The 17826-nt window shown below is 41.1% G+C and overlaps 1 protein-coding gene across 6 annotated transcripts in view; it reads left to right on the top strand.

The window, feature by feature from the left end:
• The window catches only part of MAP3K13 (mitogen-activated protein kinase kinase kinase 13), a 124581-nt gene that overhangs the window by 97555 nt on the left and 9200 nt on the right, over positions 1-17826 (top strand). For all 6 annotated transcript variants that reach the window (XM_017681189.3, XM_017681173.3, XM_037024151.2 and 3 more), the window contains 4 exons: positions 1005-1113; positions 7873-7982; positions 8755-8871; positions 9552-9689. In XM_017681189.3, coding sequence (XP_017536678.1) covers positions 1005-1113; positions 7873-7982; positions 8755-8871; positions 9552-9689 — 474 coding nt within the window. The remainder of the gene's footprint in view (positions 1-1004; positions 1114-7872; positions 7983-8754; positions 8872-9551; positions 9690-17826) is intronic.

Here is a 17826-nt window from a genome sequence, read left to right as displayed (position 1 = left end):
AACCACATTTAAAGCTTCTCTAACACTTGCAAGGAAGACTCCAGCATGTATTTGGAGTGAATCACCTGATAGTGTAAAGACTGGGCACCTTGGAGCTATTTATTAATAAAGAATTTGGTGTATCTTGAAATAGAATGCCTTAATAAATGATAGCAGTTATTACTTTACCAGTCCTAAGGGACTATTATCATCAAACAGGTCACTGATTCTGCTACCCGAGGAATGCGTTGTTTCCCGATTCTTGTCTTCTCAAAGGAAAGAATTCAATCAAGAGACAGACTTAGGACAGTTTTAAACAGCAGGAGTTTATTAAGTAAAGCATAATCACACTTTCATGAGGTGGAGAGCAAGCTGTTTGGAAACCTGAGGCAGCCCTGCTATTAGGCTTAGGTTCGTTTTTATGTTTTTAAGATGGCAGGAAGTCCTGCCCTGCCTCTTACATCCTTTGACAGGTTGATTGACAGCTCTCAGTTATATAATGCTTTTCTCAGTACACAAGCACCTTTACCCATAAGTCCCTAAGCAAAGCCCAGAGGGGGGCCAAAACCACAATGCTAATTAGGTTTAGAAGTTATTTTAATGAGGTGAGGCTACTTTCAGACAAGGTCTTTCCTTGAGTATGCCCTGTTATCAGGGAACCCTGGGGTTTGGGGCCTCCACAATCTAGGTGTCCTTGACTATCTGAGCCTCCTGATAAGTTAGGCATCCTTGACTGTGGAACTGGGAACTAAGGAGACTTAGGGGTTGGCCAAGGAGGAGTCTTCCTGAGTGATGCGCTGACCCTTTTCTCCTGCTTACATCTGTCTACTCTAACAATCCCAGAGATTCTCATTTAATCAATAGTGGTATCTCATAATTACATTTTCCTTTCACTCCTCAGTATATCAACACTGCCTGAGATATAGCCATACATGGCATCAGAAATGTTTTTCATAAAGTAGATAAAATCTTCATCCTCCTGGACACTATTCTGGAATGCACAAGTTGTGTCTTTTTACTTTCAGGCAGAGTAAGCCTCGCAACCGCCCTTCTTTTCGGCAGACGCTCCTGCATTTAGACATCGCATCAGCAGACGTTCTTGCCACCCCACAAGAAACTTACTTCAAGTCTCAAGTAAGTCTGGAAGCTTCCTATGGGGTGCTACTGAACAGACAGACTGGGAGCTCAATGAGAAAGAGTAGCCTTTAGAAGAAAGTCATTCTGATTCTTGTAACAATTCTATAACTATTCATTGTGAAACACTAATTAAAATACCTCACACATATGACATTTTAGAATTTTTTTTTGATAACTAACACGTTACTTTTATTTTTCTGAACATGCCAATTTACTGAGAATATATTACTGTGGTATTTTTTTTTTGAGAGGGCATCTCTCATATTTATTGATCAAATGGTTGTTAACAATAAAATTCTGTATAGGAGACTCAATGCACAATCATTAATCAACCCCAAGCCTAATTCTCAACAGTCTCCAATCTTCTGAAGCATAACGAACAAGTTCTTACATGGTGAACAAGTTCTTACCTAGTGAATAAGTTCCTACATGGTGAACAAGTTCTTACATAGTGAATAAGTTCTTACATGATGAACAATGCAAGGGCAGTCATATCACAGAAACTTTCGGTTTTGATCACGCATCCTGAACTATAAACAATCAGGTCAGATATGATTATTCATTTGATTTTTATACTTGATTTATATGTGAATCCCACATTTCTCCCTTTTTTTTTAAATAAAATGCTGAAGTGGTAGGTAGATGCACGATAAAGGTAGAAAATATAATTTAGTGCTGTAAGAGGGCAAATGTAGATGATCAGGTCTGTGCCTATAGACTAAGTATTAATCCAAGCTAGACAAGGGCAACAAAACATCCACGGGTGCAGAAGATTTCCTCTCAAAACAGGGGGGGGTGAGGTTCTAAGCCTCACCTCTGTTGATCGCCAGTTTCTCACCTGATGGCCCCCCTGCGACCGTGCCTGTCTTAGGTTGTTCCTCCCTTGAGGAATCTTACCCGTCTCTGGCTAACCAGCCGCCTTCTGGGGCCATACAGGGAAATGTAAAGTTGGTAAGTGAGAGAGAAGCAATATTGTTTGAAAAGGTTAGCTTTTTACTTCTTTGCAAATTTATGCCCTGTGGCTTCTATGTCCCGCATTTGTCTTGAGGTATCTTTACCACTGGAAGAATTATGATACTCGGTAATTTTCGATATGAGGCACAAATTCTACTAAAGGGCTGTAATTAGGAAGGAAGAAGAAAAGCTATAGAAGTAACAGGTGGAAGAACACATGGGAAGATTGGTTATTTCTTTGACATAACTTCTTGTAGAGTAACATAAGCATGTATAGGTTTTAACAAACTACTAATTAAATTGCATACCCACATTTTAGAATTTTTTAAGCACTTAACACATGTTATTATCTTATTTGAAAATAACATGTACCAGATGTCATCCTTATTGTGTGTTCTGGTGAAAAGAAGAAAAAGGGATATGGAAACTGTAATTAAGTATATTTGAATTAGAATCACTGCTGACCTTCATGAAAGTGTTGCTTTCCTTGAGTAAAAAAGCTAATGTAAAAAAGAGGGAAGTTAAGTACCAGTGAGAGCCCATGATTAGACCCAGAGAGAACTCTTCTCTAACTGATGTGTCACCTAGTAGCACCAAATAAAATATAATTTGATGTATCTATTAGCCTTTACTCCATTACAAACCATTCCAAAACTTATAGCTTAATACAATAAGTTTTTGTTTAGCTCACAGTTCTGAGGGTTGGCAGTTTGGGCCAGGCAGTTCTCCTGCTGGCTTTGACTGGGCTCACTCACATGTCTGCAGTCGGTTGCCAGGTCAGCTGGCAGGCTGGCAGGTTCCAAATGGCCTCATTCACAAGTCTGGTGATTGGCCGGCTATTAGTTAGAACACCTCAGTTCTCCACGTGGCCTCTTATCCTTTAGCAGGCTAGCTTGAGCTTGTTCACATGGTGTCTTCAGGGAAACAAATGCAGGAAGAGAGCAAGCTCCAGTGAACAAGTGATATTTAAGCCTGTATGTACATGATGCATGCTAATATCTTATTGGGCAAAGCAAGTCACAGGCCAGCCAACCCAGATTAAGAAACAGATTTCATCTCTTGATGAGAGAATCTACCACAGTATATTGTAAGGGAATGGGTGCAGAGAGGGGAAGAATTTGTGACTATTAAATAAAAATCCTGTGAACATTACAAGGGCTAGTGGTCTGTTTAAATTACTATCAATAGGTATAGGGAGTGGTGGGAGACAAGGATCCATGACATCCTGATCCCTACCAGACCCAGGTAATAGCAAAAGGAGTAAAAGTGCAGCATTTCCTGAGCACCCACCCTATGTAAGGCACCGTGCAGTGCAGCTCAGCACCCACAGTCAGTACCCTCACTTGTACCATCTCACTTTTATCAGCATATTTAGTGTGAAAAGTGGACTCAGAAAAGGAAGGGTTCTTTTGGAGCAAGAATGTGAAAGGGAGACAAAGGGGTGGGGAGGAGAAGGAAGGAGGAGAAAAATTTAGTACATTGAATGTCTTTTAAGATTCATTAATTCTTCCACATTTTTCCCCCCCAACATAAAATTCTACCTCTCCTTAAATAGCCTTAAATCTACCATCCTTGCTAGTTCCTAGAATTTTTTATTGTCAAATACAAGCTGATTTATCTGATTTGAAATTCAGACTATCTCTGGCACATGGTAATAAAGTGTTTATAAACCAGCTAGTGGGATACTAGGAAGAACAACAGACCTGAGTCTAAACCCCTGTCCTGTGATCTTGGACAAGTCACTAAATGTCTCTAAACCTCAGCTTACACATCAAGCAGTGAAAATGGTCATATCTTCCTTGCAGAGGGTCAGTGAGGAGCAAATGAGACAATAAAAATGCATCTGTACTGTAAACTGTAAAGAACAGTTTAATTGTAAGATACTATTCATCTCCCACAAAGCTACACAAATTAAGCCTCCTTTTGGTTGTCACATCCTGGGTACTTTTCTGGTGACCTCCTGACAAGATAGGATGGCAAGCAGAGATCTCCTCTTCACTGTGTTCTCACTTTATGCTACTCCGGTGTTGAGCATGTGGTTTTTTGCCTTTTCTATAACAGTCTATACCTCAGGCCTCACCACTGACAAAAATCCTCTCAGCATCAGTTCTCAGTCAATGGTTTTTAGCCACTGGTCTCCACCTTCACCAAAGCTGCTGGCCGAGAGTGCTGCCAGGAGCCCAGCGGACTCCTTCCCAAGAGAAAACGCTTCATCTGTTTCTCATCAACAGCACTTGTGTAAAGATGCAGCATGTACAGAACAGATGAACAAAGCAACCAATTTCAGTATGATCTGAGGTTCTTCCAAAGCTTCCCTCCTTTACAGTAATCCAATTTCCCAAGTAGGCAATTATTATTCCCGGTATTCAATTATATTTGATATGAGTCTTTAGAAAGCATTTTCACCCGGCCCCAGATCCCAGCAGCCAGGTGGGCCATGTGCCGTGCCGTGCTTTAAGGACCTCGACCACTCCCTGCCTTTGCACCATTCTGTTTCCTTCTGAGTGGTCCTTCTCAGGGCTGGGAGTTGCAGAGACACTGAGCTCATTAGAGGGATAGACTGCGCTGCCTTAAGAGTAATCTCATCACAACCGAGTAGGTGGTGAGGCAGAGGCCGAGCACTTACCTAGGGAGGCAGTAAAGAGGACTAGTGGGACTAGCGACAATCTAGAGGTGGGCTTGATGTCCTCTAAGTCTTTTTTTAACTCAGAATATATGATTTCCACTACTTAGTCCCCCAGCATCCTGCTACTCTATTCTTCAAGCTAGGCTGGAACTGGCTCAACTTCTTTTTTTACTTTTTAAAAATTGTGATAAGATATATATAATATAAAATTTGCCATCTGAAGCATACAATTCAGTAGCATTAATTGTATCAACAGCAATGGGAAACTATCACTGCTGTCTGTTTCCAAATTTTTTCATAAACCCATTAAGCAATGACTTCCCGTTCCCTTCTCCCCACAGCTCCTGGTAATCTCTGTTCTAGTGTCTGTCTCCATGAATTGACCTGTTCTAGACATTTCATTTAAGTGGAATCATACAGTATTTGCCCTTTTGTGTCTGGCTTGTTTCACTTAGCATGTTCAAGGTTGACCTATGTTGTAGCATGTGTCAGAACCTTATTCCTTTTTATGACTAAATAATATTCTGTTGTATGGATATACCACATTTCACTTTTCCAATCATCTGTTAACTTCATTTGACACCTGTATCATGGGAAAGAAAAGAGCATCTCAAATAGCCTCCCGTTAATGTCTGCTCTGCTTTCCACTGACTCTGGCTAGACATTGCAGTCTCCTGCTGAGCATCTGGTGTTACTTTATTGGTCAGCACTGTTTTCTGCTAGAAGACTGTGGTCCCCAACTGGCATCCACTGGATGCTGCCATATTTTTAAGGTACTGCCATCACCCACCGCAGCTGCCCTTTCCTGATGTAACCAGAACTCTGGACATCTCAGGATTCCAAATCTACTCATCCATCTGTTTACACAGTAAACTCTGACTTTCCCTGTTGAGCTACTTTTACTTTCTTTTCCCTGTTGAACTACTTTTACTTTGTTAAAGGTAACAGAGCAGTGCTGGCTATGCCCTAATGCTTTGCAGGAATTTTAATGAAACAGTGGGAATTGCCTCTCCACTCCTACGATGGTGGCTTTGTTATAGGTCAGGGTCATGTGGGACCTCTCCTTCCATCATAACATGTTTTCTCTCAGAAGTTCCTCAGTCTCTGTGCAAATTGGCTTCAGGACTTCACACCTTCCATTTCTTCACATATGCCCAAATTTGTCTGAATTGCACATTAAGTACAAATTAGAACTCCTGTTACATAAAGACCCTAAATATATGTGATGGAACTCTAAAATTAACATCTACCAGTAACACAATACCTTTAGGAAAACACATTATTAATCAGTATCTGGTGTTTTCCCACATATCCTGTTCTTTTGGGGAACTTGTTTTTGGAAATATACTTTCCTATTAGGCAATCTTAAAAGGTTCTCTTAAGTTTCCAATTCCCATAAGCTAGACATCAGGAGGTTTGTTTCCCCTAGAATTAAAAAATCTGACCTGTGATGTGTGATTCCTCACCACCAGAGGGAGGTGTTCCTTTCCTGGTCCCTTCTGTATTGGACTGAGATGTCCTGACATGTTTTTGCCCAAAGTGGATGCTTTAAGGTCCAAATTTGGCCCTCCCCCCACCCCCATCCTTTTTGATTTAGCTCTTGATTGTCAATCCTTGGCCTTTTGGAACTTAAATACTCATCCTACATCACGACCAGTGATTGAGAGAACATCATTACCCGGGGCCCAACCAAACCTGCATTTATGGCTGAGATCCCATCAAAGACTGTTGCCAAACAGCGGGCGCAGCACTGTGGATTTTGGCTTTCTGATGACATGGTTTGGCAGGTTTGGTGCCCAAAAGTCAGATGACTGACAGAAGTCTTTCTCCAATGGTCAGTCAACATACATATACATGAAGGCCTCGCATATTATAATCAGATAAGCAGGATGGTCACTTTCTAAATAATTACAGTATAATTTCCTCTTTAAAAATGAGTGAGGAAGAGCAAATTTGTGAAGAAACCTGCAATTGCACAGTTACTTCAGCATACTTCTTTGATCTAGAGAGAGCATTGTTAACATGAATCCGGGTAGTAGATAGAATAGCTCCAGAAAAAGACCAAACAATTAGAAACATTTAGTTATACATCTAGTCTTCACTGGAAATTATCTTAATCTTATTAGCTTCTTGGGATGGTAGTCTCTACATACTTTGAGGAAACATTTCCTCTAGCTGTTTTTCTAGAAACTGCCTATAGACTCTATCCCAGAAATGGTTTTCCTGCCCAATAAAATTGGCTTGAAATTCCATGCCCTGTGGGAAGTCCAGTGTCCTAACACTTCTGTGAATTTCTGGGAGGTTTGTTATTTCATGACTACTCTAACTTGGCCTTCCTAAAGTTCTTGGCCCCCATCCCTACTGTCTTGTGGCCGTTCCTTTATCTTTGTCCTATCATTGACCCAAATAGGAAGTTCAGCATTTTTCCTTGATTTCTTAAAAAAAAAAACACTCATCCAAAGTCACAGTGAATGTCAGAGGCTTTACTAAAGGTTTAGGAAATTGGAAGAGGCCTACATTTTGAACAAGTTAAGTCACATATTAACCATTCATCCCTGTTCTAAACATTTTGTCAGACTACTTAATTGTTTAGCTATACTCTTTCTCTTGCCCTCCTTCTCTTTTTCTGGCCTTTCCCTTGCTCTCAAATTCCTGTATATTTTCCTGTTTTAGTCCCATCTCCTGCTTTTCATACCCCTGAGTCTTCTACTCCAAATATTTTTTCAAGATATTTTCATAAACAAAGCCTCAGAGAATTCGGGTGCCAGTTATAAAGACTGTCATATTCTCAGTGACGCATACTTGTACCAAATGGTTATCAAGAGCTGTTCTTTCTGAACAGACTATTAGAGCCACTGTCTTAGCTTAAAGTTGAACTCTTTTGTTCCAGAGGCGATGGCTAGTATGCCAACTGTGATGTTCCTGGTGGCCAACACTGCATGGAAACTGGAAAAGAGCATTGCATGTTGGACAGAAAATGGGGTGGGGTATAGATGGGGTGTGTGGATGCAATAGCATGAAATAGTTTGCTATCAGCTAATATTTATTGAGCATCTATTCTCTAAGGTTCTTCAGTAGAAGCATGCAGGGGAAAAAAATCTTATACATGATCCTTTTGCTACATCAGGGATTGAAATTCCTGGAATATTAACAAAGTCTAATTTGTCCTTGCCCAGGCTGAATGGAGAGAAGAAGTAAAAAAACATTTTGAGAAGATCAAAAGTGAAGGAACTTGTATACACCGATTAGATGAAGAACTGATTCGAAGGCGCAGAGAAGAGCTCAGGTCAGCTGATCTCTCCTTCACCACCTCTTCTCATCCACAGATCTTCAGATACTAGCAGGAGCCCTCTTTATGAATCACATTTCACTTTCTACACACCTTTCACCTCTGCTATGTATCGTTCATCTCTTTAAATGTTGCCCTAAAAGTTAGCTCTTATCTATAGCACTGCCTTATCTTTTCCCCTCAAGTCTGTCATCATTCTTTATTGTGTCTTTGCAACAATGATTCCTGGAGTGATGCTCTTTGTTCATTCAGCGCCTATCCCAGGTGACTGAGGTCAAAAACTTACAAGATGTACTTCATGGTCTCAGATCCTTATAATTTATTACGTGATTCAAGACACAGTCATAGATAACCACTGTATCAGGCAACATCTGTGCCATCAGAAGTATAAATGAGTGATCATGGTGTCAGAGTTAGCTGTATATTTCCGTTAACATGTGAGCATATTATACTATATTCTTAAGATATTGCCAACACTACACAGAAAAGGCTACAAATCATACATGTATGAAATTCAGATTTATCTTTGGCCCTCTTGTCTATTCTGTGTGGCTGGATATGACCCTTAAGGATAAACCAAGTAGAAAGCTTGGATTTCCCATCTCCCATTCCATCTTACCTGAGTCATTGTATCAGACGAGGCAACCTTAAATTTAGAGGGCCCTCAGACAGATGCCTTTGAGATAAACTATCCTGGCTCTTATTTCATTAGAGCTGTCCTTTGTTCTCCCCCAAGTTAACTTCACTGATCCTTTGTTTTATTTGATAGGCATGCTTTGGATATTCGTGAACACTATGAGAGAAAACTTGAGCGGGCTAATAATTTATACATGGAACTGAGTGCCATCATGCTGCAGCTAGAAATGCGGGAGAAAGAGCTCATTAAGTATGCATCCACACCACTGTCTGTCTTACTGCGTTAGGACAAATCAATCAACAGAAATATATGACTCTTCCGTGTTGCTGCTACTCAAAACTGGCATATGGTTTATGCATTCACCCTTACGGCATGTGCTGTGTGCAGATCTCTGCCCCTGTTGAAGGTTACAGTTGAGTGGAGTTGCTGCAGAGCTGGTTATAGGGGAATGTGCACTTGACAGGCATTTGCAACTTCACCCAGCTGAGTAGGTCAAGAATGGGCCCTCCTTCAAGAAGAGCTGGATGGGTGGGGGCTTATTGCCCCCTGGGGAAGTACGGTGGCTGATGACAGTGGTTTAAGGTATTCCCGACAATGACAGGAAAAGCCTGTGGTACTGACCAGGACAGCAACTGAAAATAAGTAGGTCTTCTACATTGTTTTGTCTCTCCCATGAGGTGTATTGAGGAAGGGAAGGTCAGTCTCTGCTTCTGAGTCCACCAATCAGCTGAAGAACAGAATAAAGTCAAATTCATTTGATTTAGTATCTTTTTTTCCCCTTTTTAACCTTAATAGCAGCCTTGTTATTTAAGTAGCCTTTATCTGTTAAGTATGGCTAGAATCTGTGAGTGGAATTAGCATGGGAAAACACTCTGCCCATCTTTTCTGTCTGCAGTGACTGAGATGTGGCTTTTTCTTCCATTCTGTAGACGTGAGCAAGCAGTGGAAAAGAAGTACCCTGGAGCCTACAAACGACACCCTGTCCGTCCAATAATCTACCCCAATGCCATGGAGAAACTCATGAAGAGAAAAGGCATGCCTCACAAATCTGGGATGCAGACCAAACGGTGAGACACCTGTACCAACCTGATAGATAAATGGGAAAATAGCCCCCTTAGAGTCCATAGTCAGATGACCGTGGTGGGTGGCCACACTGCACGTCATCATTACCATCCTGGCCTTTAGATAAAACACAACAGGAAAGTGAGAGAGTGTGTGTCATGAACCTGAGGAAAATACTTTTTACTATCTGAGGTATATTTATTATCTTTGCATGGAGTAGTAGTGAAAAGAGAAACTGGGGGCCTGTCAGATCCAGATTCAAATCCTAGCTCTGCCTATTATAAGTTGTGTGATTTGGGCCACATCACTTGACTCTTCCAACTCCATGGGCTGAAATGATACACAGGCACACCTCAGCACCGCACTTTGCTTTATTGCACCTTGCAGATACTGCAGTTTTTACAAATTGAAGGCTTCTGGCAGCCCTTCAAGTCAAGCAAGTTTATTGCTACCATTTTTCCAACAGCATTTGCTCACTTCATGTCTCTGTCACATTTGGTAGTCCTCACAATACTGCAAACCTTCTCATTATTATATTTGTTATGGTGATCTGTGACCAATGGTGTTTGATGTTACTCTGGTAATTGTTTTGAGGCACCATGAACCACACTCATATAAGACAGTGAACTCAATTGGTACATGTTGTGTGTATTCTAACTGCTCTTCCAAATGACCATTCCCCCATTTCTCTCCCTCTCCTTGGCCTCCCTATTCCCCAAGACACAATAATATTGAAATTTGGTCAATTAATAGCCCTACATGGTCTGTAAGTGTTCAAGTGAAGAGTTACATGTCTCACTTTAAATCAAAAGCTAGAAATGATTAAGCTTAGTGAGGAAGGCATGTGGAAAGCCAGGACAGGCCAAAAGCTAGGCCTCTTGTGCCAAACTGTTAGCCAAGTTGTGAATACAAAGGGAAAGTTCTTGAAGGAAATTCAAAATGCTACTTCAGTGAACATACAAATGATAAGATGAAACAGCCTTGGTTATGATATAGAGAAAGTTAGAGGGGTCCAGACAGAAGATCAAACCAGCCACAGTTTTTCCTTAAGCCAAAGCCTAACCCAGAGTAAGGCCCTAACTCTCTTCAATTCTATGACAGTTGAGAGAGGTGAGGAAGCTGCAGAAGAAAAGTTTGTGCCAGCAGAGGTTGGTTCATAAGGTTTAAGGAAAGAAGCCGTCTCCATAACATAAAGGTGCAGGTGAAGCAGCAAGTGCTGGTGTAGAAGCTGCAGCAAGTTACCACAAGATCTAGCTAAGATGAGTAATGAACATGACTACACTAAACAACAGATTTTCAGTGTAGAAGAAACAGCCTTCTATTGGGAAAAGATATTGTCTAGGACTTTCATAGCTAGAGAGGAGAAGTCAATCCCTGGCTTCAAAGCTTCAAAGGACAGGTTGACTCTCTTGTTAGGGGCTAATGCAACTGGTGATTTGAAGTTGAAACCAGTGCTCATTTACCATTCCCCAAATCTAGGGCCCTTCAGAATTATGCTGAATCTACTCCTATGCTCTATAAATGGAATAACAAAGCCTGGATGACAGCACATCTATTTACAACATAGTTTAAAAATTTTTTAAGCCCACTGTTGAGACCTTCTTCTCAGAAATAATGATTCCTTCCAAATACTGCTGCTCGTTGACGATCTACCTGGTCACCCAGGAGCTCTGATGGAGATGGACAGCTAGATTAATGTTGTTTTCATGCCTGCTAACACAACATCCATTCTGCAGCCCCTGGATCAAGAAGTCATTTAAACTATCAAGTCTTCTTATTTAAGAAATACATTTCATAAGGCTATAGCTGCCATAGATAGTGATTCCTCTGATTGATATGGCCAAAATAAATTGGAAACCTTCTGGAAAGGATTCATCATTCTGATGCCATTGAAAGCATTTGTGATTCATGGGAGGTCAATACATCAACATGAACAGGAGTTTGAAACAAGTTAATTCCAATGCTTACAGACGACTTCAAGGGCTTCAACACTTCAGTGGAGAAAACTGCAGATGTAGTGTAAATAGCAAGAGAACTAGAACAGAAGTGGAGCCTGAAGAGGTGACTGACTGGCTGCAACCTCATGATAAAACTTGAATGAATGAGGAGCTGCTTCTTATGGATGAACAAAGAAAGTGGTTTCTTGAGATGGAATCTACTTCCGGTGAAGATTATTGAAATGATAACAAAGAATATTACATAAGCTTAGTTGATAAAGCCGCAGCAGGGTGTGAGAGGACTGACTCCAATTTTGAAATAAGTTCTACTGTGGGTAAGATGCTATCAAGTAGCATTGTATGCTACACAGATATTGTTTGTGAAAGGAAGAATCCATTGATGTGGCAAATGTTTTAAAGAAATTACTGCAGCCACCATCCTGATCAGTGAGAAGACAACACTGAGGCAAGACCCTCCACCAGCAAACAGATTATGACTAGCTGAAAGCTCAGATGATGGTTAGCATTTTTTAGCAATAAAGTACTTTTTAATTAAGGTATGTACATTGTTTTTTTTTTGACATAATACTATTGCACACTTACTAGACTACAAGACAGAGTAAACATAACCTTTATCTGCACGGGGAAACCAAACAATTCATTTGACTTGCTTTATTGCACTATTTACTTTATTGTGGTGTTCTGGAACTAAACCTGCAATACTGAGCTATGCCTATAATTCTAACACATAAGATTTTAAAATTTATTTTGGTATCAATATACAATTAACATGAGCAACATTGTGGTTACTAGATTCTCCCCATTATCAAGTCCCCACCACATACCCCATTACAGTCACTGTCCATCAGCGTAGTAAGATGCTATAGATTTACTACTTGTCTTCTCTGTGCTATACTGCATTCCCCATGTACCCCCTACATTATGTGTGCTAATAGTAATACCCCTTTTTCCCTTTATCCCTCCCTTCCCACCCATCCTCCCCAGTCCCTTTCCCTTTGGTAATTGTTAGTCCATTGGGTTCTGTGAGTCTGCTGCTGTTTTGTTCCTTCAGTTTTTCTTTGTTCTTATACTCCACAGATGAGTGAAATCATTTGGTACTTGGCTTTCTCTGCCTAGCTTATTTCACTGAGCATAATACCCTCTAGCTCCATCCATGTTGTTGCAAATGGTAGGATTTATTTTCTTCTTATGGCTGAATAATATTCCATTGTCTATATGTACCACATCTTCTTTATCCATTCATCTACTGATGAACACTTAGGTTGCTTCCATTTCTTGGCTATTGTAAATAGTGCTGCGATAAACATAGGGGTGCATCTGTCTTTTTCAAACTGGGCTCCTGCATTCTTAGGGTAAATTCCTAGGAGTGGAATTTGTGGGTCGAATGGTATTTCTATTTTTAGTTTTTTGAGGAACCTCCATACTGCTTTCCACAATGGTTGAACTAATTTACATTCCCACCAGCAGTGTAGGAGGGTTCCCCTTTCTCCACAACCTCGCCAACATTTGTTGTTGTTTGTCTTTTGGATGATAGTGATTCTTACTGGTGTGAGGTGATATCTCATTGTGGTTTTAATTTGCATTTCTCTGATGATTAGTGATGTGGAGCATCGTTTCATGTGCCTGTTGGCCATCTGAATTTCTTCTTTGGAGAAGTGTCTGTTCAGATCCTCTGTTCATTTTTTAATTGGATTATTTGCTTTTTGTTTGTTGAGGTGTGTGAGCTCTTTATATATTTTGGATGTCAACCCTTATTGGATATATCATTTATGAATATATTCTCCCATACTGTAGGATGCCTTTTTGTTCTACTGATGGTGTTCTTTGCTGTACAGAAGCTTTTTAGTTTGATGTAGTCCCAGTTGTTCATTTTTGCCTTTGTTTCCCTTGTCCCTGGAGATATGTTCATGAAGAAGTTGTTCATGTTTATATTCAATAGATTTTTGCCTATGTTTTCTTCTAAGAGTTTTATGGTTTTATGACTTACATTCAGGTCTTTGATCCATTTTGAGTTTACTTTTGTGTATGGAGTTAGACAGTAATCCAGTTTCATTCTCTTACATGTAGCTGTCCAGTTTTGTCAACATCAGCTGTTGAAGAGGCTGTCATTTCCCCATTGTATATCCATGGCTCCTTTATTGTATATTAATTGACCATATATGCTTGGGTTAATATCTGGACTCTCTATTCTGTTCCACTGGTCTATGGGTCTTGTTCTTGTGCCAGTAGCAAACTGTCTTGATTACTATCTAACACATAAGATTTCTTTTTCTATATTTTTGACCTCTAGTGTCCTGAATTGGATTAATTATAATTCCTGATTTACACATCATTGGTCCATGTTTGTCCCACTTTTATTTATTCATTTAGTTAGTTCTTTTTAACAATGTAATAAGTGCCTAACAATAATAAATAATAAATCTACCACCAAAAACAAAAGCAAGGGCTTTGATAATTACCTAGACTTAACCATATGGTTCCCCTTATTCCACTCATGCATGGAACTTTTATGCAGTTTAAATAAGACAGACATGCAAAATCACCTCACAAATTACAAATATTCAAAAAATTGGTTTTGGATGATTTTTTTATTGCCCTTTCCTCTAATATATCACATTTTCCTTATTATTTGTTTAACCTTAATGCTCTTGCAGTCAGTTTTTATTAGCAAGCTCTACTAGAGCCTCATTCCTCTCAAAAATGAAGAGTTGCCTCTATCTTAGCTAAGCTAGTGTAAAGGAAAGAAATGTCTCTAAACCTGGGGTGTAGACCCACCAGTGAGACCTGAGCTAGATGCAGTAAGAATAAAAGTAATGACAAAATGTAAACCAATAATATATCTTAAGGCTTTCAGAGTGGAGGCTGTTCTACCATAGCATGACTAATATATATCTAAACTGTTAATGAATAACTACATAAGTTAATTCCAATTAATTCCAGTTTTGCTTTTACTTATCACCCCTGACCAACTTCTAGTCAAGTTCTTTGAAACTGTTTTCAGGTGGTACCTGGCAAAACCCTCTGGGAACCCCAACACCTCTTTCTCTGGGAGTACCAGAGACAGTTTACTCACTGGCTCCTCCCCGCCTTCTGTTACAGTTAAAACTAGGAGCACTGGGGGAGAAAATAGCACTGTTTAATTTTTCAAAATATGAGCTCATACTTTTTTACTTTTGTGAGAAATGTGTTTGAAAGAGTTTACCACACCATCAGATGCTCAGCCAACAAGCTAACCAAACTTATCCAGGAAGGCAGCCCGGCATGGGTATCTGAGCTGCAAAGAATTGTGCTTTCAGTTCACTGTCCCTGGAAGGATTTAACTTTCAGATTATTTGGATAGTCCAATGATTATCAAGTCCGAAGTCCAGTGCCCTCTGAAGAGATCAGAGAAGAGAAACCATCCACCACCCTTTAACCTAGGTTTCAGTTTGTGTTTAGTTAGGGACTAAAAAGAAGAGAGTCAGAGTTCAATAATGTACCCACCAAGCCTGTCACAAGTGAGTATAATCCAATATGAAAATCTAAATGTCTCAGAAAAAGGAGAAGCTTGGAATAGGGAAAGAACTCTTCCTTGTTGTCAAAAGGTGGTTTCAGGTTGTGAGTTCTGCCATTCATTTCTTTGTGATGGACACAAGCCAACTACCCCTTTGATCCCTCAGGGCCCTGATCTGTAAAATGAATATTGTAATGGCAGGATACAGGTGTTTCTAGGTAAATTGTAAAGTGCTTTGTAAACTGTGAAGTACTGTATCAATATTATTGTGTGATTTTTGTACTGCCAGTGTCAATAAAAGAGACTTCACCTGACTTAGGACCCTTTCCCCTCAAGTCTCTTTTAAAGCCCCCCCTTCCCCAGTGGCCAGTCACTGTGTAAGTAGATGCCACTAATGCTCCTAGAGAGCTCTTGCCTCAGTAAGAGCCTCAGGACCTCCTCAATCCAGATACCTTGTGTGGCACAAATTAGCCAGCTGAGCACAGAACTGTGAATCTGAGACAGGAAGAGGCCAAAGCAGCACAATACCTACCAACCTGATCAGAAACCAACAGCACCTGGAACTTCTGTGCTAAGACAAGCCTGTAACTGTACTTCTCCTGAGAGAGAAGAAAACCCCATCTCCTACAGCCTGATGCCTACAAATTTCCTATGAGCCCTGGCTTTTCAATGCATGGTCCTTAGTTCAGTATCCCCTGAGAGTGTGTTGGAGATGCAAATCTCAGACCCCATCTTGGACCTACTCAACCATTTTGATAAACTCCCAGCTGATTTCTACACACCTTTAAGCTTGTACTCTGTCCAATAATCCACACTGGGAATCAGAAGAGACTCTTGTCTGTATTCTACCAGTAACGAGCCGTGAGACCACAAGATACTTAGGCTGGTCTTTAGGTTCCTTGTCACATGGGGTGGGTATGGTAGGCAGGACTCTATGTGATTTCCCAGCAAGTCTGGGACACCCGAGGGCTTGTGGACAGGAGTCTCAGAGATGACTGCAACGGTAGAGAGGACGAGGAGTGGGGGAGTCTTGCAGGGAGAGGCTTCTGCTCTCCTACCCCCTCCAACTGTTCCACTAGATCTGGGTTTTGAGGAGAGAGGGCTGAGATATAATTGACATGTAATGTTAGTTTCAGGTATACAATGTAATGACAACATAATGATTCCATATTTGTATATACTGTGAAATGATCACCACAATAAGTCTAGTTAATATCCATCACCACCCATAGTTACAATTTTTTTCTTTTTCTTTTTTTTTTTTAGTTTAATTAATAGTTTTATGGTTAATGTCTTAGTTTTGACAAAGTTACCATGGTATATAAGATATTAGAGGGTGCTGGGGGAAAGGTAAACAGGCATGTTTATATTCTCTCTGCAACTTTTCTGTAACTCTAACATCACTTCAAAAGAAAAAGTTGAACAAAAGACCTGGTAACTACCTTGTTTGAGGGAATGGTCACCACTTTTTATGCTGTATACCTTCTGGGGACGAAGGTCCATGGCACACCCATGGCAGTACTGCAGGCTTTTCTCAAGGAGGCCCAGCCCCCTGTTCAGTCAAGGACTCCAGGTCCGCGAACTGGCTCAGGTTTGCAAATTGAGTGAGAGTTTTTGACTCTCTTGGAATGATTCGAGATAGATCTCTGTTTAACTTACCCAGAGATTTTCCACTTACATAGATCAAATAATGCTTTGGATGGCTGCCTGTTTTGGGTTGAATTGTGTCCCTCCAAAGGTATAGTGAAGTCTTAACCCTTGTGCCTGTGAACATGACCTTACATGGAAATTGTGTATTTGTGATGGAAGTTAAAGATGAAGTCATACTGGAGAAGGGCGGGCCCTTGATCCAACATGACAGGTGTCCTTATGAGAAGAAAAGAGACAGACACAGACACAGAGGGAGGATGGCCATGTGACAGCGGGTCCAGGGGGTGTTGGCAGCTGTAAGGAAGCTAAGGAGGGCCGAGTGGTGCGGGCAGCCTCTGGAAGCTGGGAGAGGTAAGGAGCCTCCTCACCTAGATCCTCCAGGGGAAGCATGTCGCTGCCGACACCTTGATTTCCACCTTTCAGGCTCCAGACCTAAGACAATAAATTCTGTTTTGGGCCACCCAGTCGGTGCAGCTTTGTTATGGCACCCTAGGAAATGAATACACCCTGCACCTCTTTTGTTCTTAGAAACTCTGGGACTTTATAGCCACCACCAGAGGTAACGGGGGCAAAATCATCTAGTTGGCGCTTGGGTCCGGTGGTTCGTGCTGCCTGTGCTATCTGTGGCAGCTGGCCTCTGCCCTCTGGAGTCCCTTGTCCTCGCTGAGCTGGGGAGCTCATGCCGCAAGGGCAGAACGTCTCACCACCTACTGCATGGCTCTGACTCGTTGCTGGAAAACAGTTGCCTGGTAAGGCATTTCCAGCCCCATGCGACCAGCTCCACAGTGGAATGTGCGTGAGGGCAGTGTGATCCAGGGGAGTCGGGAACAAGGGATCTGGCTGCCCTCAGAATCCACCATTCCTCATGCCCCATGCCTGCCCACCACTGAGCTGGCGGCGGTCATAAGAAATGGAAGATCCTGTGTGGCTCAGACCTTTGAAAACATTTCCTCAGCGGAAAACAGAAAGCGGTGTGGGTGACTCCTTCGTGTTGGCATTGTCTTGAGAGGAAGGGGACAGACTTCTGTGTGTCTCTTTCAT

This window comes from Manis javanica, chromosome 3 (assembly GCF_040802235.1).
Source record: "Manis javanica isolate MJ-LG chromosome 3, MJ_LKY, whole genome shotgun sequence".
In the NCBI taxonomy this organism is placed as follows: domain Eukaryota; kingdom Metazoa; phylum Chordata; class Mammalia; order Pholidota; family Manidae; genus Manis; species Manis javanica.
The sequence above is the reverse complement of the archived record's forward strand: the minus strand, read 5'-3'. Positions and strand labels throughout refer to the sequence as shown.